General features: G+C 40.9%; 1 protein-coding gene across 4 annotated transcripts in view; it reads right to left on the reverse strand.

Annotated features, from left to right (window-relative positions):
- Window positions 1-27,354, reverse strand: part of RAD54L2 (RAD54 like 2) — a 71,166-nt gene that overhangs the window by 41,761 nt on the left and 2,051 nt on the right. For all 4 annotated transcript variants that reach the window (XM_065687781.1, XM_065687777.1, XM_065687778.1 and 1 more), the window contains exon 2: window positions 6,800-7,006. In XM_065687781.1, coding sequence (XP_065543853.1) covers window positions 6,800-6,950 — 151 coding nt within the window. In that variant the 5' untranslated portion in view covers window positions 6,951-7,006. The remainder of the gene's footprint in view (window positions 1-6,799; window positions 7,007-27,354) is intronic.

Raw genomic sequence — 27,354 nt, forward strand, 5'->3', positions numbered from 1 at the left:
TAACTATATCTTTCCTATTTATTCGGCTGGACTGTGGAAACATTGAAGACAGCCAGCTTGGAACTTTCTGAGTCTTGGGAAAACAACTGAAGTGTCCAATATAGATTTGCAGAGGTGGAAAGCGTATGTTTAACAGACGGAAAGCAACTTCGGAGATGCTCTTACCCCTTTTAGGGATTGAGAAAACAATAAAAATCCCTCAATTTCTTAGTTATAGCAATTCACCTGATAAATGCATCCAGTATCTGCAGCTGGACTCGTGTTTGCTGAGTTACCCACCATCAGCTGACTTGATGTTGAGCCCCCGAGTTTGATAAAGCATATATAAACACTCTGATCCATAAGGATCATCTGCTAAGGTAATGCAGTTTCCCATAACAATTTAATAAAGTTTAAACACATGCAATATGCAGGATATTAATTCACAAATAAGTTTTCACACGTAGCAATTACTTTTGTATCTCTGATATCACACATGACATCACCTTGCATGCAATTATTGGCAGTCTATGAAAAGCCACTACAAGCATTAAAATCTGCCTAGTTGTTTAAGCATAGCAAAGTGCACAGTGGTACACAGAAGTTCAGGTTTGGCTTTCCAGGCTTACAAAGGTTAGGGTCTTTGTGGAGTCAACTGTTGAGAAGAGGCTTGCTTCCCCCAGGATTTGCCCTTTAGCTTCATTAGAAATAGTACTGGTGGACTCTAGAGGGAGCTGCATCCAGCCACAAGTAATCAAAATAAAGGAATCAAGATAAGAAAGTCCACCAAGAAGGAAAAAATGGAAAGATGTCAATCACCACACTTCCTTCCTCCCCAGAAATCCACTTTTCCACTCTGCAAACAGTAACTTGCAGATTAAATCATAGGATTAGCACTTACTGGCACCCATCACTCTGGCGTATGTACACACAGAACACAGCCGAGCCTATAGAAGCAACCCTCATGGCCACCCTCAGTGCTTTTCTAGGTTTAGGGAAGTAATGACTTTTGTTTCTTCCCACACTTTTTTCTCCGACTCATCCACTTTCATCAACAAAAGCCTCCTCTGCACTCCAAGCTTACCCCAACAGGCCTGCGCCTTTCCTTAGTGCCTGCCACCAGCCTCCAGTTAAAACAACAAGGGCAAGAGATCAAAGCACGCTATCACCAGTCTGAAGCAGAAAACAAGCAGCAGTCAAGTCCACTATACCTATGTAATGCATCAGATGGAAGCGTCTCATTAAAGGGTTCCTCAAGGAGCAGCTATAGTGCCAGAGGCTGCCTGGACCTTGGGCTGCCCACCTACCCTCAGTAACCACCCAAAGACACAGTTGTGAAAAGCTACTTTCTAAAAGGAATTGAGAGATTAAAGAAACAAGTATATATTTCCTCCTCCTCTTCTTGAGAGATGCATTTCATTTTCTACTACATAAGGAGGAAAACCTAAGATCGGCGTTTCCCAAGAGAAAATGTGCATCCTGATCAAAAATAGAAGGCAAAAAGATTTCAGGTTGCTGGGGCTAATCTCCATCTACCAATACAAGAAGGGCAGCCCAACTGAAGTAAAAAGTGCAAGTGAATTACTTTCTAACAGCAGTTCCCCAGGTTTTATCTTCTTTTTTCCTCCAGCATTATGGGTATTCCTAAATTTGGATATAAAATGATATAGAACAGCATACCATTTATCAGGGTATTATTGGCGAGACTGTCTCCACACTCTTCCTCTGCCTCTCAAGTTTCATACAGGTGAGTATAACATGACCTAATTTACATTAACAATTTCACATGAGAAGCAAAAACCCATGTACATGAGCAGGAGGAGGCTGCTAAGGGAACAGATTTATACCAAAGACTTCCTGCTCTTCCCCTGTAAGGACAAAAGTTTGCTCTACTCCCAACCCCACACATCCTGCTGGGGACTCCCACACACACCACAGTTTTGTTTTGTTCCAGCACTTTGTGGGGGAGAAGAAAAGCTGGAACACCTTTGGGCTGGGAAGCACATGAATAACGCAACCTTCCAAATGAGCAGCATCTCCCCGCACCTCAAGGATGCATTCATGTATCATTCAAAAATATCTTAACCCCAACCTTCCACATGACTTTAAAAACAGACCTCCAGAATAATTTCAGGTTTTATAACCCCAGGCGCCAATGAACTTCCTAGTAAGGATGGTGTTAGCTACTGATTTTTCCCATCAAGTTAGACAAGGAAATTATCTAGGCAGCTACAAATCAATTTCACTTTCAATGTAATTGCACCTCTTGGTGCATAATGATGACCCACAGAGGAACATCACCATGTTAAACAAAATCCATTCTCGCTATAATTTCATGCAATGTTTTTTACCCAACCACCAAGTGGAAATTGTACACAGAGCTGATCCAGCAGTACTCCTTTAAACAGGCTTTCCTCCTGAAGGAGCTTGAGGAAAGCAAAGAGCTTTTCAAACCTGAATCAACAGTGGCTGTCATCTGAAGTCAAGAACTCCCACCTTGCTACCTTGGGAAACAAAACTGTGAGTGCCCAGTTGCACACTCAAGTTCAAACAAAATGCAGCCACTGAAATACATTCTGGATCACGCTCCAGAAACAACAGATAGCTCTGTTCGAAGCTGTCATGATACTGTCACATGTCAAAGGCAGGGATTAGCACAGCTTTAGGAGGTGAGGGTGAGAAAAAGGATCTCTTTCCCCTTACTAACCTCCTGTGTCAGAAGTTCTGAGACTTTTGCCTGGTGCCTTCACTCTACTAAGAAGCTGCAGAGCAAAAGAGGACAGGCACCTGCATGTCCTCCACTCTCCTGGGACTTGGGATTCTGTACCACCACCACAACTGTGCTCCTCATTCACTCCTCTTTAAGGGTCCATATGTCCATGGAAATCCAACACAAATCAGTTTTGTTTAGCTCCAGCACTTTGCCAGCAAGGAGGAGTAACAGAATGAGTCTGAAGTGGGAAGAGGGAGCACTGCCTCCATCTTCTGTTCTCCACTAGTCAGAGATGGCATGCAGCTAGCATGCCCCCAACCCTGCGGAAAGAAAGAGGGGAAGAGAAGACAGAAAATGGGCAAAGTGGACAACACAGGCAGAAGACAAGTCCAATTGCATGGAGATTATCATATCACAATAGCAGCACCTAACATGCTATTAGCTGGTGCAGCCTGATATATCCATACATGAAGAAGGTACCAGAAAATTATCCGGTCCTACACCCCAGAAGTACTGATTCTAAATCCCTGTGTGCTGTACCACACACCCTGTAATGCAAACACAACTAGAAGTCTTTGACAACAGTGTCTGAATGCCTGTGCTCCTTAAGGCATCTTTCAAGAGAACTGAAACAACCGGCCCTTTACACTTTTCCCCCGAACTACACTTCAAAAAAGCATTTAACCCAAATACTCAGAGGTAAGAAAACAAGCAACTTGCCATCACTATTAATAACAGAATTACAGCAATATGTGTAAGAGATGATGAACTCCAGAGACTTCAATCAGAATAATCCAAAGACATTCAGAAAGTAGAAAAACAGAGCACTACAGTGGGATTCATTCAAACACTAAACAACTTTCCTCAGGAAAGCTCTGAGGTATAAACAGTCCCTGCATTTGAAATGATCTGTAAAATCCATATTGGAGGTTTGTTTCCTCTTTGCTCAAATTAGCTTTTATTCCTATGGAGTTCTGCACAGCCCTGAGCAACTACCAGGATCAGAGAAGAAGTACAGGACTTGAAACAGCCCTTTATCTCTACAGTCATCAGTACATCACATTTCGAGTGAAAACGACTTAGCAAAAAAAGTTCTTAGCCATCACGCACTCATATTCACAAAATCAAACATGATAAAACAAGTGCTGCTACCCACAACTGATGAGAAAACAGATGCAGTGGGCAGGGATGACAAGGCTGGAAAACCAGTGGAAGCCTCCGGCTAGGATTGAAGCGTGCTGCTAGAGTGGGTGTACAGTCTGGCAGCCATTGGGAAGGGGTTATAAGCGTCAGGGTAGGTATATCCTGGAAGAAGTGTTCTAGAAAAGGGGCTCTTATGTTTAACAGCCCCTAAACATAATGCTAAAGTTCTTTAACTGATCACCACTGAAGAATTGCACGAAGGATGTAAGCTATGTGCTTATTAGCTCTCACTTGTTCAGAAATATCCAGAAAACTACCCTTCTGTACTCCTCTTCTTTAAGGGCAGAAGGAGAAGATTTAAGAACTGTTTTCATCAAAGCAGTACCACCGAATTCCACACTAAGGAAAACTCTAGACCACCTATGGGACAGCCTATACTGAATGCAAACAAAACCTGGAGCAGAAATGAGAAAAACAACACCAAAACTCTTCATCACCAGAATTTAACAAGAAATCCAAGAAAATTCTGAAACTGAAAACACCACAAGTATTAATTCCACACACACCACATATCAAAAGGATAAAACCAGGTTAAACATGCAAAACACAAGTCACTGCTAAGTCTGAGACTATACTATCCACCTTCAGTTGTGCAGATAACATTACATGAACCCTGGAAGTTTCTTAAGTAATTTGAGTCACCATCAAAACATGGAAAACCTACATTTCTAAAATAAAGACACTATTTTGCAAGCAAGCAGTAAAAATGTTAGGTTTATAATTGCTATAATCACTGTAATTTAAAACAAGCCACCAGTTTCAGTTTGGAGAAAACATATTTGAAGCCTGTTGCCCTTCCAAGGAAATAACAGTGATAGATTAATAATCTTCCAAATCTTGTAGTGCTAGAAATACACAAGAGTCTGCCCACAAGGGAAGGATCCCCCAGGATCCCCACTGGAACATCTACAGAACAACCACAATACAAGAAGAGGAGAAGAACAGCACATCTGGCAACAGGGAGAACAAAGTTTTAACAGAAATTATTAAAATTAAGCTATTAAACTCCATAGTATAAACATTAGAACTTTCTTCTTGTGACTAAAAGTAACTGCGTGTTGCCAAGATGATTTTTATGAATAAGGGTCATGGACAAAGAGACAGGACTATAAACATCAGATGGGGAAAATAAAATGATCCTCTTAATTCTGAAGTTAGATGTATTTTATAGGCCAAATAGCAGGAGACTGTTTTTATATTAGATCTAAGGTAATACAGATATCAAATGACATTTCTGAGGCACTATGCAGCTGTGAAGAGGTATCAGGAGAAGCCAAGTGGACATCTCCACAGAAAGCAATAATTATACAGCCAAGCACACAGGAAGCATCCTTCTATTCTGGCAGGCAGAACTAAAGCTGAAACAATCTGAAACCTCAGATGCAATCTAGCTTTGCTCAGATTGGGCACGAGAGAGTTCTGCTTGTACCTAATGGACAACCATAAAGACATTTTGTGTTAGTTATATGTAAATTGTCTTTTTACTCTTCCTCATTATTTCCTACATTTGTTAAAATTTATTTTTAATTAGTCACTCTAGAAATATAAAGCATAAACATTTTTCTAGCATTTTAAGATGAAAATAAACAGCTGTCATCACAGCTAGTGATGTTCTGATAAACCTATATTAATTTTACTTGCTTTGGAAAGAATAATCCTGACAATTATAAGTATTTAGCCACAATACTATAGATGTAGATGATAAAATACATAGGTCCATGGTAAAATAGCCATGGGGAATGACCCACTTGGACATGACATACAGCTACTCCTCTCTGCTAATAAGTTGGCTACGTCATGCTTCCTATTGCTCCCTTGGGTGCAGGTTCCCGTAGACAAAGTGACGAGGTCACCACCAGTCTCTGAAATAAAGTAATCTATAGGCCTACAGCTATCTCCTGGGAAAAAAAAAAAAACACAAACAAAACAACAAAACAACCAAAGAACACTTGAGGACAACAATGTACTTTGAAAATAAAAATACTTTAGTAACTAGAAGTGTCTGTCTTTAAACGCATTCTATTCTCAGTAGGTTTAACTTGGTGCATTCCAAAATCTGCTCACCCTTTGAAATGATTAAAAATCACAATTTTAAAAGAAGCAAACAGCATTCCCTTAGGCTTGGGCTGTAGTTTTATGATAGAAGGAGGTTGTTGGCAAATGCAGCATGGGGAATTCCCACCTGAGCCATGTACTCTTGTCTACGTGCCCTCAAACATCAGCCCTTCTGCTGGATCAACAAACCTGTTCCTAGGATCATGCTAGGAACCTCACAGTTATCTAATCTAGTTCAAATGTAACCTGCACAGCACAGCTCCACAACAGCTATACTGCTCCTAACTGAAGAGGAGAGTGGGGCAGCTAAAACTAGGCGAGGATAGAAGGTGGTAACTTAGCACAGCCACCTTTCATATTGTCAACGAAACAAAAATAAACTCAACCTGGGTGCTGTCAGAAAGGAACATTTTCCAGTTGTTAAAGACGATTATTGTAAGTAATCAATAATTGCCCATAGCATCCATTAAATTGTTTACCTATAGGCAAACCACAGATGCAAACATGTTTAATGACACCAGATCCTGTTAATAATAAATGTAACTAAACTGATTTACTTCTTTATACAATGGCTTTCCCAAAATCTGTAGCTATTTTAAAAATTCTCTCCTCTTTCCTATTTATGTTTGTGGCTTGTTTTTATGATGAAATTCTACTTTTTGTGTCCAGAAGTCCAAGTTTAACCTACATTAAATCCCTGTTTAAACTGAACACCCACATAAGCACTTCTCCCTATCAAGCACTGGACAAACTCTAACCCTTATGCAATCTACCTATGTGTCACTCACCAAAATTAGTAACACCAGTTTTGTATAACAAATGCATGCAGAGATCCACAACCCCACTCACCACTCTCATCAAGTAAGTCCTCCTCGTCATCCCCATCATTGTCCTCCTCCATTGCCTCCTCCTCATCTTCCTCCTCCTCCTCTTCCATATCCTCCTGCTCCAAGTCCGGGTCCAGGTCCGGATCACTCCCTGAGATTGACTCGTCTGACATGATTCCCAGTGATGCTCCTTGTGCATTACCTGCTCATGTTCTACCGTGAGGCAGCCCTGCAAGAAAAGAGGTAAATAATAAGCCCAGTGAATCCCAACCTGTGAGCCTCAAGGCTCAAGATCATAGACGGATTACTGCATATAAAAGCACAAATCTGCCATCAGTCTTTTAAATAACAGTTACATCAGGCTGCACACAAAATCCTGCGTAGAAAATGGATACCATAAGCAATGTATCATAATGATATCAGCCCAGCATTGTAGAATCAGTATCAGAACCAACATATTGACTAATCTCTAAAAAAAGCATCTCTTTGTTCGTATCTTTGACATGTATATGGGAGAAAGATGCCCAGTATCAATGTCTGATTATACAAAGATGGAAAATAAATGAATGATGTGAACAACTTCTGAGCACTACCATCCAAACATGAAGCATAGGGAAAAAAATCAGTCACAGAATCCCACAGAACAAAAACTGGAGCTCACTGTGCAATTCCTCTGTTACACTACTCCAGTGCATCACAGCAGAAATCATGGTACAAAACAACAAAGCCTAAAGAAAGGGCCAAGGCAATCACAAAGTCACAAGTTTATCTCTTCACAACATGCAGTGTCATTTCTGGACACTGATGGTACTCCTGGGTACTCCTCTTTCATACACAATGAATTATCAGAGAAGAGCTGCATAAGATGGATGCAAAGAAAGAGACATAACCAAGAAAGAAAAATAAAGAAGGCATCTTGATCTCAAGGAACATAAAGCAAAGGATGTGTTCAAAAAGCAAGCCTCAAAAGAACTACTACCCACACATTCCCCAGAAAGCTTTAAAGAAAGACGAGGGAAACATTTCCTCATCACTCATTTTCCAGTGCCCCCTACTTACACCACATTTCCAATGTAAACTATAAAATGCTTAAGAACTAATCAACCACTTAAAGAAAAAATAAAAAAGGACCTGGAAGCAGAGAAGGCAGCACATATATCTACAAACCCAGAAAAAAACCATTTTCAGCTGTGTTTCAGCAGTAAGTAGATGAGCTCAGGAACTTGAAGGTTAAAGACACAACTCAACACCTCTGTAAGCAGGGCTGAAAATCTAACTGTCAAGCATGCTGAATTATTCCAGCTGAACTCATCAGTTCCTGCTTTGCCTCTCTCAGCTCCTCAATAACACTGAAGAGTGTCTGAAAGAAAATAAACACGAGGGAAGAACAGGCTTTGTGGAGATTGATATTGGAATGAGAAGCCTTTCACCACTAGGTCCCAGGAGCACTTTGCCACCAGGCAGACAACTGAAGTCCCTACGCTATTACACATGCCACACAAAATAAGTTGGCTTTGTCGAGCAGATGGTAGAAAAGGCCAAAATCTAAATTAGCTCAGTGGAACTGTGCCAGTTTACACAAGCCAAAGAGATTAATTCAGCTTCTGTGGCCTGCTGGTAGGCAGGTACCGAGCCCTGCTGCTGTCAGCCTGCTGCAATATAGGGACCTGCGGCACTGCTTACTTCTGATGTCTGGTGACTTCGGTCAAGGACTGCAGGCACAAATCAGTCTATTATCAGAAGTTTTTCCTGACAAATGCCGTGCTGAAGTCTACATGTATTTCAAAACAGTGGTTTATTTTTTACTTTTAAATAGCAACCATAGGGCTCTTCCAGCTGATATTCAGCCCTACGGAAAACAGACATTTCTTCACACTTTACAGGTTGCACTCAAACCTGTAACTGTAAAGGTGCATGTGTTTCTTTACATTTCAGGAGATGGGCAGTAGTGTTACCTTCGTGGGTCTTTGTTGGTCACCTGGGATTTCAGAGAGATTTATTTATTCCCACATTGCCTATACTGTGCTATAAAGCACCGTGCATGCAATCTGCTGGAAACCATACCAACAGAAGCATATTAAAAAATATCCATGTTTTACTATCCCATTAAACTAAGCACAAACCTGCCCCCAAAAAAACAACAAAACAAACAAAAAAGAAGAAACAAACACTACCAAAATGGCAGGAACAAATTCTCATCTACAAACAGGAAAAGCAGAAGGGTTGAATGCCACTAAACACTCCAGGTCAAAGAATGATACATGATACAGTTCCTCCCATCAGCATCCTCCTGTGTGTCATCTCTCATGTTTCATCATTTGTCGCAGATCCTCAAAAAAGAACAAGAAAAAGGGGGGGGGGAAACCCCACCTCAAAACACTTGCTGAAAACTGTTTAAAGGAAAGAATAGAAGTCTTTGTATTTCTATAAATAAAATCAAACTCAGTGGAGAGCAGCTGTATCTCAGACTGGAACACAAAAGGGCTCTAATCTATGCTTTATTTTTGTTTAGCAGTGAGTACATGTTCTTTATAAGGTAACTCCTGACATCCATTCAGCAGCCCCAGCCATATGCAGGAGAGTTAAAAAGAAGCTTTCGAAAAGACTTAATTAAATCTCGCAGAAGCTGGGTGAAACAAAGATGGGTAACTCCTCTGTGCCTATTGTCATGCTGCTGTCTGGCTTCCTCCCTCCCATCCTGCTCCTCAGTTCTGGCAGCTCCACAGCTGCTCTGCATTGCGTAAGTCCAGGGTCTCAGGAGGGCTCCCACCCTACCTGGTGTCACTGGAGCACACAGCGGGGACAAGGCAGGACAGGCAGGTACACATTACACACCACGAGACTGCCCTCGTTTCTCACACCGATCTGACCCAGTTCAGAGCCTTCCACCAAGGGGAATTACACAACAGGGCCAGATTGTAGCGGCCGCTACTGTTTTCTGGCCGAGTTACTCCAACGTGCCCAGTCTCTTGCCTTTGCACACACAGGCGCACCACACTCAACGTTTAATAACTGTAGGAAGGGCACTTTGTGAGAGATAAACAGATTATCTTCACTAATCAAAGTTACTGTTTGGACATTTTGGCTGTCCCACATTAAACCAATCCACAAACCCTCTGCCGTGATGCAAAATGGGATGCTGCACCTCAAGCATTATGCTGTACAGAGGGTTTACCAGCACCAAGAAACACAAACCAAGCCAGCCACACCATGGTTCACCACAGAAAGCCAGAAGTCCATAGAATGCAGCTGCCAGTCCAATACATGGTGAGGCTGCTGGGGTATTGGGTGAAAACACTGAAAAATTCCTCTTGCTTACTCAGGGAGGAGAAAAGAGCTGTCATGTTTATCCTACCCAGGAAGTTAAACCCTGCAATCAACTGCACATCAAATTAACATCCAAGACAGCCTCTCTCATGTATTATGTCTTGTCTTTCGACAATGATAAAAACAGTTCCAAAGCTTTGGGGTCTTTGCTTTTTTAAGGTAGAACATTTCAGATAGCAAGTAAATGCCATGTGATGATGGCTGCTGCCTCCTCAGCAGGCACAGGAAGAAGGCCCAGCTCTGGATGAGGAAACTTCAAGAGCTTGCATATTTGGGCACATTTCTGTTGTCCTTGGGTTTTTCTTTCACTCTGCAAGGGCTTGAAAAAAATAGTCACCATTTTTTCTTACATATGAAGTAGACAGAGTGACAGTTTTTCACTGCAGGGTCACACATGCCATAAGCCATGCTATTAAGTAAAAAAACCAGCAAACATCATGGGATCTGGTGATTTCTGTGCATTTCTGTACAACATTGTTACTTGCATCAGAGTACTCATCAACACTATAAACTAAACTATTATTTAATTAACTACTACAAATCTAGACAAGGAAGAATGCAGGGCAGGGCAGATTAGAGTCCTTCCCCACCTGGCCAAGGAGGAGCAGGATTCCCTTGGGCCTCCAGGAAGCCTCCAGGTTTAACACTAATGCTACTACAGTGCTGAATAGTAAAGAGGATTCCATCACCTCTCCAACCTCCAGCCAAGCCCAATATCTGGGACTCATCAAGATTTGTCCCTTAAAGCTTGTTTTGTAACCAAGACCTCACTTCAGTCACTGTGGTGCCTGGCCATAGGAACAGGATTGAGCGCGCTGGCAAATCACAAGAGGATTTGCACAGACAGCTTAATAAAACCAGGCATTTCAAAGTCAGTGCTGCAGAACACTCTCCAGTTTCTGCTATATAAAGTCATGTTCTATGGTAATAATAATTTTCTTTATCTTTGGCAGCAAAATGGTGGGTTGGTTGGGGCCATAAGACTCCTCTTACACACTCAGCTCACACACAAACACTTCAAACTGGATGCGTATAAAGGTAACAGCTGGCTTATCCGGAGAAATCTCATCTTTTTGCTAGATTGCTGCTAGCACAGTTTTGATAGCTTACAGGTAGCCTTCAGTAACTAATAGAAAATTACTATAAAGCATACAGATGCATCACTAAAAAAGTCATGACCTTAAGCTTCTCTGTATGATAAAAAAATCTTGTAACTGTTTGCAAGTAATAACTTGCAATGTTACTGCAAAATAACCAGTAATACTTTCCTGTTCCGTTCAAAAATGCAGTAAGAAATAAACCTGAGATCAGTGGGTTTGGGTTGTTTGAGTCTAACAAATATTAGAACTTCTGTATTTTACGTTATGTAACAGTAACATCTCCATTTTACATTATCATGTAAAAAACAGTGGGGGGAATCACCCAAAAGGATATTTTCTCAAAAAAGAGCCAACAGTGTTACTGACCAACACTAAACTTGCAGATCTCCTACATGTCGTTAACAAAATGAACTTGAGTGCTTACTGAAAAACCCACAGGAACTTCTTTCCCCAGCTATAACTCCCACAAATTGCCTTTAAAGCAATCCTTAATTGATTACTTCGTGATTTAAATCCCTTCTTCCTTCGCAGTCTGAGACTGTTAGGACTCGAGCAATACAGTTTTTCAGCTGTGACTCACAGGTAACTGGTGGCCACACACTGCTAGCTGGGAAGGAAGAAAACAATTCTCCTCCTTCATTTCCTCCTGCCCAAATCACCACAAAACTAAGTGGCATTGATCCCCTCTGTAAGTGAGATGTTTACTTACAGGAATATTAAACTGAAAAAAAGACAAAGCAGCAGCCTGTAAAATCATAAACTGGAGAGCATCTGCTTGCCCTGAACCAGCCTTCTGAGCAAGAAGGGATGCTTCTCCCCACCACACATAAACATAGGCACAATGCATTTAGTCTTTGCCCACGTTTGAGGCGAGTATTAAGGAGCCCACTGTGATCTGTGGGGAGCAGAAATCAAGAATAAAAATAACAGACTGCTTTAAAAAAAAGCTTCAGTGTATCAGTCCTGGAGAGTTGCAGGACTTGCTCTTTCATTCTCTCTAGGTTAACAATCACCTTCTTAAAAGGCAACACACTACTAAAAACAGCCTGAAACTGGTTGTTCCTTGAGAACAAGACTAACAAAAGCTGCTGCAAGAAGGGGTGGGAGAAAGCAGAATAATAAAAAAAAAAAAAACAACAAAACAACCAACCACCCTAAACCCAACCCATTAAGAAAAGGGAGAGCTAATCCTTCCCCTCTGCTGACATGACAGTGCTGGAACAGAGAATGTGACAATGAACATTACATAAGGCCTGGCTCCCACTGTGATCCCAAACAAAAAGAGCTAGTGCAAGTCAATGACAGCATCTGCAGATCTGCCACAACCTGAACTGGTGGTGGCAGTGGCACATGCTGGTCATCCATCAGCTCCTGCAGAAACCTCCTGCACAGCATCCTCTCTCCCCAGCATTTTAACAGGGATGTGGGTACACCCTACTGCGAGGAGTGCCAACATTTTGTAACCTTTAAAGAAAAAACCTCAATACTTTGCACAAAGCATCAGTGCTCACTTCCCTCAGATGTTGTAAGGCACTGACAAGCTCTTTACCTCTGGACAGAGCCAGCAGATATGGGCAAACTCCTTTAATGTTTGTGTATATGTAAGTATACAATCATTCCACTAAATAATGTTGCATTGCTTTTAAAAGTGATTTTATTTAATCATATTAAAGTAGAAACTGACTTCCTATAAATCAGCTGAAAGTGTTCTTTACCCGTGAACCACACTACCTAGAAGGGCAGTTTGTTTTGCGCTCCATAAAAGCTCAGGCTGAGGTAAGAAGCATGTGAACGGCTCTGCTTCCAGTGATTACTGATATTCATCTGGATCAACACTATCACAAATGAACAAAAATCTTGTCTCTTACTTCACAGACCCTCCAGTTGCTTTCAGCTCTGCTGAACGGCACATGCATTCCTGAAAATGTTGAGAAAAGGGAACTTTCTTTCCTTGATCCCTGTTTCTGCTTTCAAAGCAAACAGCATTTCAACATAGAAGACACTTCCAAGTGTGTTTTTATGTGTTTTGCTCATGGTGCTATAGCTATAGAAAAACAACCAGTACCTTTGAGGAAATAAAATAAAAGATTTCAAATGATGGGGAAGACTTGATAGTAGGGCATAGCATGTCAGGATCCCAAACTATATTCAGTACATTTTATACAGCAGAGTAGTTTGGTGCAAATTTGCCTACCCTGCAATGATAACCATTCTCAAGCCCCAAAAGGCAGATTTTAGAAGTCAGCTCATGAGACAGGCATGCTAAGCCTTCTCTTTGTGAGTACCCAAACTATGTCAAGACATGAGCCAATTCCCACAAGCAAGGAAGATAACTGAAAGATCCCTCTACGAGTTTAAGCTCTTGTTACACATACATAGGTGCCAGGAAAGTTATGTAATAAATCAAGAATAAATTACATAAACAGAAGCAGTGGGACAGAGAGGAGTGAAAAAGCAATGAGCTAACCTCCTTCTCAAGTAAAGATCAGTCACTGTCACTTGATGAAGACAAACTATGGCTTTGGTCATTGAGATATGCTAACATTACGGCTTACTTCCTTGAAGAGTATCCCACAGAAACAGACTGAAATAGCCCATAAATAATGTTTTCATCTTTCAAAATGAGGAACACTGCATGTTTTCCCAATGCTGAAAGGCCTAGTAGATCTATCCTGTTTTCTCAGTATCACCCCATACACACACTCTTGTTCCTTGGCCTCCCAGAGCAGCACATTTCATTATGGGGGAATGATTCACTGCTTTTGACTGTGTCTCTGCTCAGGAAACAAGCTTTCCCACCAGCACCAGCAGGCCAGGGCAACTCACCATCTCCTCTGAGACAGACGCCAGTCACAATGTGATTCGTTGATGACAGTGTGCAAAGTAAACACAGCTTAACTCTTCCTTTAGTCGTATGTCTGCATTTCTCTAGAAAGAGCTGAAGAGGTCTGGAAGTTTGTTTGTGGGGCCTCATCTTTTCTTCATTTTCAGAACTGGACCAAAACCTGAGGTTCTGGTTGATGCAGTTTTTAGAAAAAGGAAGAATTTAACATGGTTTTGTTCCTCTTTATTCCCTATCCCACCTCCAGCAATGATAATTACACTAGCGACAAGAAAGCATTACTTATGCCACCTACAGTTTACCAAAGAGACTTGAACATCAGTGAAAAAAGAAAGAAGAAAACCAAAAAATCCTGAAGTAGGAGGAAATGGAAATAAACAGTTTTGAACTCGCATGATACAAAGATGACAATTAGCATATGTTAGACCCAAGTTGCTGCAGTCTGTCAAGCAATCAGACATTAAACTAATTTTTATTGGATTCCACTGTGGATTAAGAATCCATTAGAAGATTAAGAACTGTCAGAAACAGGGGTTTCTTTCAGAGTCATTCCTTCCAACAGAACATACTGCTTGCACAGTGCTGGGAAAACTTATAATATGCAGCGCCACTTATAAAGGTCACTCTTCTGCTGGTTTTGAGAACAAAGTCACCAAAATCTGTTGATTTTTGCCTTTCCCACTAAACAGGTCAAAATAAAACACCCACATAGATCCTCACCTATCCTGCACAAATATGTTTGTTTCAATAATACTTAAGATTGACACTACAGGTATCTCACATGGAAAGCAACTGGACGAAATAGTCTCCTGTGGTTTTGTCCTTTGTAATGGAAGCAGCACTTTAGTTGCATTTTGCTGGCTCAAAACCTCCCAATGGTTTGGACAGGCCTGCAAGGGAGAAGAATGGAGCTTACTGCCTCTCACCACACAGTACTGTTAGGGGATCATTTGCATACACACACAGAAAACACCCCACTTAGAGATAATAGGTATTATTTCACAGAAAAGACTGAGCTATGAATCTCGTGATGTAGTTATTACATTTTTAGATTATAAATTAGCTTATAAATTTAGCTTATTGCTTGTTAGAGCAAGTCCAGAGGAGGGCCACGAGGATGATCAGGGGCTGGAGCACCTCCCACCTGAAGACAGGCTGAGAAAGCTGGGGCTGTTCAGCCTAGAGAAGCTGAGTGGAGACCTCAGAGCAGCCTTCCAGTACCTGAAGGAGGCTACAAGGATGCTGGAGAGGAACTCTTCATCAGTGACTGTAGTGACAGGACAAGAGGTGATAGGTTTAAACTTAATCAGGGTTAGATGTAAGGAAGAAGTTCTTCACTGTGAGGGTGGTGAGGCGCTGGAACAGGCTGCCCAAGGAAGCTGTCAATGTCCTGTCCCTGGCACTGTTCAAGGCCAGGCTGGACAAAGCCTTGAACGACATGGTCTAGTGTGAGGTGTCCCTGTCCACAGCATGGGGGTTGGAACTAGATGAATTTAAGGTCTTTTTCAACCTAAACCATTCTGTGATTCTAAGCTTGTGATTGTATGACTCCACATACTTCAGTTTACTTCCAAAAGAGCTTTAAAAGCAGCACAATGCAAGTTTGGCTAAGGAGATACGCAAATATTAACAGAAAGATAATATACCCTGTGGGTCACCATACCCTTTTGGTAAACATATCCAACTGTCCAGTCCCAACAAACGTTAACCAGGACATGAATTGCCATTATGAACAGGCACAAGCATGTCCAGTGCTAAGAAAAAAAGGTGCAGCTGAAAAGGAACGTACTAGGAAATACTAAAAATCACTATGGTGAATAAGCACCACAACAGTCAGCTACAGAATTAGCTGCTGGCTATTAGACACGACTCTTTTACAGTAAAAATGTCACTATCTCCCAAATGTGTAAGTCCTCTTTCATAAATGTTAGGAATGTCTTTTGTAGTACTTGTTCTTACTGAACAGACAGTACTGTAGAGATATTCATACCCATGCAGAATCCAAATATTATGTTTCCAAGATTCAGAAGCAGAATGATACAGAGCATTCAGCTGTGATCTTTAAAAAAACCTTAACCTTTTGGTTTAGGCTTTCTCTCAAAGTTGAGTGCAAGATTCAGTCAACTGCTTTCCCCAAGTGACCACTTTTTCTGTCCAAGCTCATTTAGCATTTGCAAATGCTGTCTGACGGGCAGCCATACCCAGCAAGCAAGTACAGAAGGAACTGCAGGCAAGCCAGTTCTCCCAGCGTCCTGTTGACACGTTACCATCCCAAGCAAAGGGGACCATATGCTGTAAGAAGTCAACATCCCTACACTCAGCAGCCTATATATCCCAAAATATAACAGGAACAGAATTTCTTGTCCCATCTCTATTTTTTCCTCCCCTCCTCTTCAATTATTAGCTGGATTATTGAATTATTAGCCTTGAATCAAAGTTGGCAAGTCATTTTACTGACTACCCATTTGTCTAATTTGTAGGAATTCTTGATCACTATTGATTGGGGTTGAACTCAAATTTGAATAATAACTAGAACTCTTCTTTTGACGTGAGTTCTTGGCTGTGATTAATAGCATCCTTTAACAGAGAAAACTAGTTATATGGCAGGCATTTCCAGAGCAGATCTACCGGCAGCCCTGTAAAATCTTACTCAATTTAATTCATTTAATTCTGTTAGGAATGAAGAAATCAAATAAGAAAATTTAAAGACTTCCTAGAGGATGTACCTTCTCATCACAAGAAAAGTGTGCATATATGTATATAAAGATATATATATAAAGATACATATATATATATTCACAAAAAGTTTCCACACCAGCAGCAGAGGCTAACTACTCATCACATGCTATTAAAATAAGCATTTTACTGACCAGAAGTGTTGATTTGGTTGAAATATAAGATCTCCTCTCTGTTTTTTCACAAGTGCTATGGTAAGTACAGGAGGAAGAAAAAGGCACTTCCTTGGTTTGGGTTGTTCGGGTTTTTTAAGGGAGAGTCAGAAAAAACCATTTTCTTAGGGAGTGTTCATGACAGAGCAGATCACCCATTTCCTCAGTGTTCTCTGTTCATTATCTGGGTCTTCTTTCTCTGAAGTAGTTAACTATTGCCATTACAAACCAATTCAGATTACACAATAAAGACCTTAGCTGCTCATATTCCTTGGAGAACAGGATGTGGACAGCTGACAGAAACTTAAAAATGCTGGCTAAAATAAGTATTACTGTGCATTGTCTGGAGTTAAGACTTGCTTCCCCCCAAGATAAACCAGCTTCCCCAGGAAATTCTCCTCCAGAGGTAACAGGACAACATTCTAGGAAAAGTTCTGTTCTGGGATAACACCTTTTCCCCAAATATCTCATCTCAAAAGCAGCTAACTTCTTCAACCCCAAACCTTCTTTATTCTATGCAATAGTCATCTTGCCATCCAGTTTTCAAGGCACATGCTTTCCAGTTTAGAGCTTGTGGTACGCTTCATCCACCAAATGTTGCAAGGCACTGATTTCGTTAGGTTTATTTTTTTGGCCCTGTCCCCTCAATTTGTTGACACGTATGGGCAAGAAACTTAAAACCCAACCAGTGACACCACTCCTACAACAACTTCTTGATTTAAGAAATACTCTTTGTTCCTGCTACCTCCCACACCCCAACATCCCCTGCAAAAAAACAAGCTCACTTTCCTTATTTCCCATGCCCAGAAGCTTGTGTTTGGTAGCCAAGATGCACTCCATAACCCTGGCACTTCTTTTAAGGAAGGAATATACAATTCTTGCACTACTTCTGGAAAGGAGAAGCCAGAGCCAGCCACCTTTTCAGACAAGGAGCAATGCAGCAAAAGTAACCTAAACCTATGGATTACACCATGAATGCAGTTTCTTTCACTTTCATCCATGAGTGATGCAAATAATAAATGCAAAGACTAAATAGAGCAACAAACAGAAGATGGCAACCAAAACCTGATGCTAGTCCCACCAATTAGAGAGACAGTGACATGCCCTGACATTGACAAACAGTTTTCAGATTTCACAGGCACCAGAAGGATAGTAAAGATTCGGCCTTCATTAAATTACCCATTTTCCCTCTTGCTGATTGCAGCTTCTCAGGCCTCGGACACACTCTCTGCAGCAGCTGCTCTTTCCCACCAGCACACAGCTCGCCTACTGCGCCAGCGCAACTATCTGCATGGTTGAACAGCAAACTGATTCAGCTGAAAGCCAACCTGGAAGCGAAATTCAGCTCCCATATGCATTTTAGTCCAAAGTAGCAAGAAGAGCTGTGCAGGCACAAGGGTTAAAACAGTCAGAGGGTGGGAATATGCAGCCCTGGGTATGGCCTGACCAAGCTGGTATCAATGTCCACAGAGCCATGGAGAGTGGCCAGAAGGATATTGCAGTACACAGGAGGGACAGCATTTTGATTTTAGTAAGCGAGGTGGTCCTTGTGACAACGTTTCCTTACCTTCAATACAAACATTAATCAAAATGATGGTGCATGTATCTGAGGCAAGACATGGAACATTCTCATACTTAGTCCTCTCAATCATCTCCTCCTTTAAATAGTCATGGCATCGCTATGTGGTTTGTGTGGAAGGGTATCTATTTTTGAAGTTCATCTTGGGTTTGGGTTTTTTTTAATTGACAAATCAATGCAACTGCCATTCAAAGGGCAAAAGTATCATCAAATATACCATGCAGTTAGACACCTTTGCTGTGCACATCTCTCTCCCCATAGCAAACACTTTGAAACTGCTCAGAGCTCAGAGCAAAATACCAATAGATCTCCTCACGTAAGTCCTTAATATTTAACGAGTCCTTGGAATTACATTTGGGTACTGGCATTAAAGAGGCAATGAATGGATAAGGCTCAATTCTGGGGAGCAGGAAGATAACCTGCCCTGACCTAGAGAAACTAGTAACTAGCACTGACAGAAACTTCTCCAGGTAAGGGCAGGTGTTCTCCTAAATGCACCCAAACAGGACTGATGAAAGAACACCTCTATGTGGTATCAAAGGGAAGCAATGCAACCTGAACCATTAGAACAAATGGGTAATTTCTTTAACCTCATTAAGAGGAATTTGCTTTAGCCATGATGCCCTTGCCCGAGATCAAGGGCTAATTTTTAGTACTTGAATAAAAGAAAATCACTTGCTTTATCCCTCTACCCTTCTTTGTTTTCATGTTGTATTTTATTACATCTGGGATAAGTAGATATTCCTGGGCTGTCCCAGAACATAGACCTTTCCCTGAGATCTGCAGGACATCAATATTTTATTTTATTCATGATGTCAAACACCTTTGCTTTGCTCACAATCTACACTATACTTTGCTGTCTGATTAAAAAGCCCAGCTCCTGGCATGCATTGCTTTCTCCACTTGAGGACTAACCTTCCTGCAATAGCAGGACACCTCAACCCATCCTGTGCAACCTAGGGCCACTGTGGAGTTCCAGCCATAAATACATACTGGCATACATAGCTTCTCACACATTCCCTGCTGGCTTTGTGCTTGTTTCACTTGACGCTCGAACTTCACCCAAACTGCAAGGAGGCATAGCAACCTTTGTCAAAGTCCTAAAAGACTTTCCCTATTCTTTCTCCTGTTACCAATGAAGTTGCCACTCCAGAAACCACTACTTGGTCCCCATTTACTGACCCAGGCCACAGGTAACCCCTTAGACATTTTACAACCTAATACTAATGTCACAGACAAGCAAAGAGATAGCCAAGGAGAGAAGAGACAGGTCTCCTCAGCAGCCACGAGAAAGATACCTGTCTGGTGTAGGATGAAGGAGGAATTCCAACACTGTAAGACATAACAAAGCAGAAAAACCTGAAATCTCCCAAGTTCTACAATCCTTGCCCATCCCCAAAATCTTATCCAGACTCCTGGACAATTAACTCTGCTCCCCCTCAATCTTCCCTACCATAAATACCAAGAGAGGTGGAGTTAGCTGGTAATACTCATGGGGAGCAGCAGCATGAAAGTGATGGGATTTCACAGAGTAATAGCCAAAAACTTGTTTGCTTCCCCTGTGCCACATCCTTTTTTATTTTCTAAGACAGTAAACACAAATCAAAAGGCCACCCATGAAGAAAACAAAACTGAGAATCTGTAAGAGCTCAAAAAACCCATTAAAGGGTAGGGTTGAGACTCTTTCGACTAGCATGTAACTAGCACAACCTAGCTAACCTGAAGCCTGGACAGTAAAAAATGAAGGTGAGACTGCAGGATTATTTTTATATAAGGAACAGGCATCTCAAATTTCAACTTTCAAATCCATTTTCTGTAAGGTAAACGTGAGGGTTTTTTTACTAAGTTTTTAAAAATACAAATTGAGGTTCAAAAGGAAGATTCATTACTTCTGGAAATCTAGAAAGAGTGTCTGGATTCAAAGTTGGGGTTTTTTGGTACCATTCTGGAGTTTCCATAAGGAAATCAGCAGAAATGTTGGCTAAATTACAGCTTCATTTTCAGCTCTCACTCTTCTGCAGTTCTTGCGGTGTAATTTTTCCACAATAACAACAACAGCTGTAGTGAAATCAGCAAGACTTGGAAAAACTAGAGAATTCCATTTAAAGTACATGACAGTATATTTTAAGAAAAACTATAATCCAAAATATTAGAAAACTGACAGAGATTGGCAAAAAATTTAGAAAAGAAGGATCATTACTGTCAGAGCCATTCTAGTTCACAATGATTACGTGTAAGACAAAAATAAAAGAGAAAGGAGCCTCAAGTTCAAGCTTTGTGTCCTCTTAAGTCTGGTCTGCTGTGGAGGCTGACAGCCCTGCAGAATGACATACAGAGCTCAAAAATGCTGTCTAGACTATGATTATGATTGTAACTCATCATTGCTGCCTTACTCTTGCCAGTCACTGAAATCTCAGGGCTACACGAGTTGTATCAACTCTCCAGAGTCTGCATTGAGGCATGAGACCCCGCGGCAGGATGCAGGACTCCACCAGCCCTCTAGTGATGCAACTGCCTGCAACAGCCACAGGCAAGGAGAAAAATGCACATGTAGGAAAGGACTTTCTAACTTAAAACACTCCTTGAGCAGAAGCAAATGTGAAGAGAAGCCGGAAGATCACTTACAGAAAAAGGGGGTCCTTGTAAGACTGCAAGTAAAGAAACTCTTCATCTATAACCACTTCTGACTCTCTTTCTTCACTGCTTTCTCTTTGTTAGCAAAATGAATCAGACAAGGTAACAGTTAGGAAAGACACACCCCCTCTAAGAGGCAAGGAATTTCAAAGATTAAGATATAAACAGCTTCCCTCAACAAAAGGATTTTATATCTAAGTCTTTCTGCACAGGACAGCCCAAGAGTGCAAAGAACAGAATACAAGATAATAATATAAGTGATAGAGGGGGAAAGGGAGCACTTGGCTGGAAAATGCTCCAAGGAGATGACTTCTTCCAACAGGACAGTCTCTTTCAGTGATAAGTCAGTCGCTTGCTACAGCACCTGCCTTTCCCCAAAACCAGAGCAACTGAACATACATATTATGTCTGACATTTTCTGGAAGCACCTCTTCCGCACAATAGGTGTTTGGTGTACACACCCATTTCCTACTGAAGCTGAGGGAGCACGTGGGGAAAAGCCCATCTAGCAGCAATGTGCCACAAGGAAAGCATCCAGCTCCTGTAGGCTATGTTTCCCACTGCCCTTTATCCATCACATGACTGGGTACACACTCATTCTATGATGGGGAGATGATCAAGATGTCTGGAAAGACGCCTACCAGGAGTAAGTTGCTGTCATAACTGGACTAGTTCCCATCACCCTCCCAGAAGGGTTTAGGAAAACATCCCAACCAACTGTCCTGACGTCCCACCAAGAACCTGCAGGTAGATATTCCAGTTTGTTCAGGAAATGAAACAGTCATCCCTGTCCTTCCCCATACAGCCTCTTCCTTACCACATCATCAAAAATTACCGTGGTTCATATATTTATTTCCTTGACAGAAAATTTACAGTTATCATAATCAGATCATTTAACTAATTCCCGTTTGGGCAAGCAGAGAGATCTAGTCTGAACACAACTGGGCAAGTTCTGTTTGGCATGTTCAAGTACTCTTGGATTTGTACAGTGGCATCTACACTTGTAGATCTACAAGTACACATACAGTGTACCTGTGCAAATATTGCTCATGCATATCCTGCAAATGATATTTCACCCTGACTTGATGACTTCAAGAGATGGAGACATCCTAATTTCCCTTCATAGTTACAAGCATCTTCCTAATGCCTTCAGTGCTTAATCACACTCATTGTTAACAGTGTGCCTTCTTCCTAATTTGAAATAATATTTTTAAAATTTCCAGGCACTGGCTGCTATCACAGCTTTTCCCACTAAATTAAAGAGCCCTCTGGTACACAGCCTATTTTGGCCGAAGAAAATTGAGTAACTTTTTAAATACTTCGAGATAAGCTAAACCAATCGAGCACTTTAAGAAAAAGTTTTATAATGAGTGACTTAATCAGCCAAGCAGCACTGAGCACTAAATCTTTGTTGCTTTTGAACACCTCTTTAAAAACACTAATATTAAACCTGGTCAAAATATTCCCCAACAGATTTCACCTCTCTGACCTTATTCAGTATATTCTGTTACTACGGATATATATTAGTATTGAAAAAGTAATTACCTTATTTTAGTAGCCCTCATATCTACAGTGTTACTCTGAGTATTCGCATACTGCCATGTACCTGCTATGCTCTTGCCATCCTTTCCAAGGTCACTGGTTTCTGGAAGAACAATTCTTTATTCTAGACCTAAGCCTGCAGTCTTTCCCATAACACACATAACTGTGCTCCAGCTCTATAAAAACATATTTGACAATATTAGACCCAGTTACCCAAACAACTCAGAGGACACGGCACAGCTGCCATTCCTTCTTCATGCTTCACCACTCAGCGTAACCTTTACATAATCCACAAATTTGATCAGCTCTAACATCATGTTTTCTTCCAGGCCACTGATAAAAATACTACAAAGCCCTGGATCTACTATAAACCCCTGAAAAATCCTCCATTCATATTCTGTTTCTCACATCCACTATGTTTAATCTAGATTTTGACTCACTGAACATACATGAAATTGTATCTGTTAAACAAGATTCACTTTCCAACAACACCCTCATTGATTATCATTAGAAGAGGCCTGGGAATACAATTATCACACAAATCCCTTACTTAAGTGCATGCTTGATACAAGAGCTTTAATTACAATTTTTTGATCCTCCAGAGCACTGCCACTCACCAGCCATTTATTTTGAGTGAATCCTACCACCAGCCCTCCTGAATCAGTTCCTTTTTGAGTAACATCCCATTCTCCAAGTTGACTTTGTAGGCTGTGCAAGTACCTCCACACCACAGTCCCTTTCAAGACTTTGTCAGGTTCATAGATTTTGTTTGCTTTGGGGTTTGGTTGGTTGGTTGTTGTCTTTGGGTACAACAAACAGAGCAATTTATATGAAAACAATACACTTTAACAACCTATTTATTCCAGAATCAACAACTCCAAATATAAACCCCCCACACTTAATTCATGCTGATACCCTGGGTAAGACTTGAGGTTAACAAAGACTGGAGGAAATCTCTGATGAATCATCACATCTCTAAAATATCATTTCCACAGTTCTGATGGGCTCAAAAAGCTTTCTTTGCAAGCTGAAATTTTAGATAAAAATTTTCATTGTTGAGGGAAGAAAGATCAAGTCAAGATTCCATTACCTCCACCATGTTTCAATTTTACCCATACATTGCTTGCCCTACAAACTCTTTGTACCTGATCATCCATATCAGCCAGGTAATAGAAGGGTTCTGCACTTGGTAATCAATTCTGCAATTGTAAGTTCTGTACCTCTCTTAAGGTTCTTTTATGTAAAGCACCTTGTTTTAATTGTTAGACCTTGATCAAAGTCCTCATGTTCAGCAAAATTTTGACCTATTTGTAACATAAGAAACCATGTGGGTACATTGAGCTTTTCCAACTTGGATTTTCTACTCATCTGTAAGAATTAGCCCACCAGCGTAGAACCAGTTACAGCGGCAGAAGAGAGCTTCTGTTAATATGCTTAATTCTTGTACAAATTTCAGTTACAGCAGTAGAAAGTGTCTTGTGCCAGTGTATTGCATCTACTATGGCTTCTATCATGTGTGCAATGTAGTAGAGGAAGAGGACAGAATCACATCAAGTCATACCAGCAAGAAGCTTGTTCATCTCATCAGCTCTCCTCCTTTTCAGACAGGTGTTCAAGAAACTAATGACAACCGCACAGCATGGCTCAAAAACTCCTAGGATTCAGGACAGTAGTATAGGGCACTGTTTATAAAGTTTGAGCATTGTACTCCGTGTTTATACTACAAGCCAAACTAGGGCAACACAATAGATTTCTTCAGCTTCTTTTTGAAGCAACTGGCTAAAAGTCTTCCACTTCAGATTTCTGCATCCTTAAATGGTATCTTCAGTCATTACGTTATTCAGCATTTTTCTCAAGCAGAGAATCAATACTTCCTCTAGACAGGCTTATACCAGCCTTTATGTCTTCTCTAATGTTTGAATAGTCAACTGTCACTAATACAAGTTGATTCATTCTCCCATTCTTTGTTCCTGCATTCAAACATCAGATACACCTGCAGAATAGCAGCTCTGGGACAAGCTGACAGGCCACCAGAGAGTGCTTCAAATCACCGCTCCTACTTGCACATTTTAGAGCATGCTGAAAATGCTGTTATTAAATTTAAGTGATGTAATACTTTTTTCTTTCTCCTCTTTCAAATGAGCTCTAGTTACCTTCAAAATGCCACAAGCTTTCTGGAGGTGTCAGGCTGACCTGAACTCCAGCATTCCCACTGAGCAAGAACAAGATTTAAATTATCACAGCTGCTCGGAGACTACAATAGCACTGAATTAGTCTTGCTCACAGGACTAAACTGACATTCTGCTATTCCACTTCAGACATAAAATCAAGTCAACGGTCTGTCTGACCTTCAAGAACTTCTAAAAGCCTATTTTCTATAGTTTGAGGTATTTTTTAAAGCAATGATTCTTGGTAAGTTTTCTATCTGCATGGCTACTTTTTCACCCTTCCCCCTCCCAAACTTGCTTAACTTCAGATACAATCATTTTGTTAACAAATACGTGAATTAGCATTTGCTGGTTACCACATACAAAATATCAATCAGTAACTTTCTTAGCATTACTTAAAGTCACTAGCTAGCTAGTTTAAAAGAAAATGACTTAAAGAAAAGACAAAACAACAACAAAGCACCACCATCATGTTCTCAGAAGTCCAAACAGCTTCTCAAGGTGTTTGCTCAACAATTTTTCCCCTCTCACAGACACCTGTAATTCCACCTTCTTCTTTATCACAGTATGCAATGACACTTGAATTCATCAGCTAATTCTGCCTCAAAACAACAAATGGTGTTATTTTATCATTTCTCTTCATCTCTAGGATTGTTTCTTAATAAACATAAACCCCTAGAAACTAAACTTAAGGTTTCTAAAAGTTAACAAGAAATTCCCATTCACTGTTTTGAATTACTTGAATATCAGACTCTACACATGCTATTCTACAAGTCTGATTTCTACTTCTGTGTTGGTGCAAGCACTCTAACAAACATTGATCTGGGGGGCAGGGGAAAACCACAGCTCTCTACAGATTCTTTTATTTTTATATAGCTAAAAATATCACTTAAACACAACAAATTCCTGTCTTGCAATGAGCATTCTCTGAAGCAAAAATGGCTGTAATTAACTCAAACACACTTGACAATCAGGAAAATATTATGTAGAAATCAGTTTGTGTAAGCAGAAAACACATGTCTCAGAATTATATCTGAACCAAGCACGCAGGAATATCAAATGGTACTTAACCTCTGCAGGAATCAAGTTCTCCAGAATTCAGTTTAAAATAAGAAAATTAGTTAGCAGAGAATAGTTATCCTATGGGGTATTATCTCCCAAAAACTTCTAAGCACCCGAAGAAAACAAGTTCCAAGAATTTACATGAACATAATTGCACTACGGCTAACTGCCTCCTTCAAAATGTTGCATCTAAATGTTTCATTTAACTCACACCCATAAACAACACTATTTGAAAACACACTTCCTACGTTATTACGTTCTGGATCTGAATTTAATCAAATGGGATTCAACTCAATCTTCATGGGAAAAGCCTTGCTCCACTGCCACTCCCTTCCTAGCCTAGTAACCTGATACATCTCAGAGGTATTTGAAACAATGGAATTTTGAGAAAAAGGCTACAGACAGACCTGCTGGCTGGGAAGCACAACCAGCTAGAGGATGTGTGACAGTACAAGAGCTAGGGAAGGCCAGGTAGTCAACGGTCACCGCTAGCAACAACAGGAATGTGTGGAAAGGATGGAAAAGCAGCTGTTCGGTGCTGCAGAAAGTGTAATTTGACACGTGTATATACATACACACAAACACACACATATATACACAGATACATATTAATGAGGCTCTTTTCATAGATGCACAGGAGGACGATGACAGACAAACAGTTGTATGCATGTGTATATAAATACATACATGTACATACATGTATATGCACCCACAAACACAGAATGTAGTATGTGGTGGACAGCAGTGTGCCCTGGCTGTGACACAAGCTAACAGTATGCTGAGCTGTATCAAGACCACAACCTGTTTGAGCAAAGGAAACCATCACGCCTTCTCACTTGGCACTTCTGGAGCCATCTGAAACACCACGTGGAGTTTCAGACACCCCCACTACAAGAAAGACCAACCAGATAAACCAGAGCAAATTCAGTGGAGGGTTACCAAGATACTCAGGGGGATAGAACACTTGCTTGGTGCAGAGGGGCTGTGAAAGATGGGGTTGTCCAGACTGGAGAAGAAAAGGCTCCCCAGGGAGCTGACTGCTTATCTCCTGTACCTACACAGAGGTTATCAAGAGGACTGTGCACAGAGGTATGTGGCAGGAGCACAAGAGACAAACTGCAACAGCAGAGATTATGACCTGACATTAAATAAACAGTTTTCCCTGAGAGGACAGTCAAACACTGGAAGAGGGATGCAGAGACTGATTAATCTTTTGTCTTTGGAGGGTTTAAGACCTGAGGGAACAAAGCCCTGCCCTGAATGTAATGCTGATGCCACTTTGAGCAACAGACTGGACTAGACACCTCCTGAGGCTGTTTCCAACACGAATTACTCTATGACATCAACGTGGATCCCAGAGAACACTGTAATGGCCTGTTACAATTTTCTATGCTAGATTATACTTTTCAAATCTCCACTGAAATGCAACTACTAC

This window comes from Lathamus discolor, chromosome 7, assembly GCF_037157495.1.
Source record: "Lathamus discolor isolate bLatDis1 chromosome 7, bLatDis1.hap1, whole genome shotgun sequence".
Taxonomy (NCBI): domain Eukaryota; kingdom Metazoa; phylum Chordata; class Aves; order Psittaciformes; family Psittacidae; genus Lathamus; species Lathamus discolor.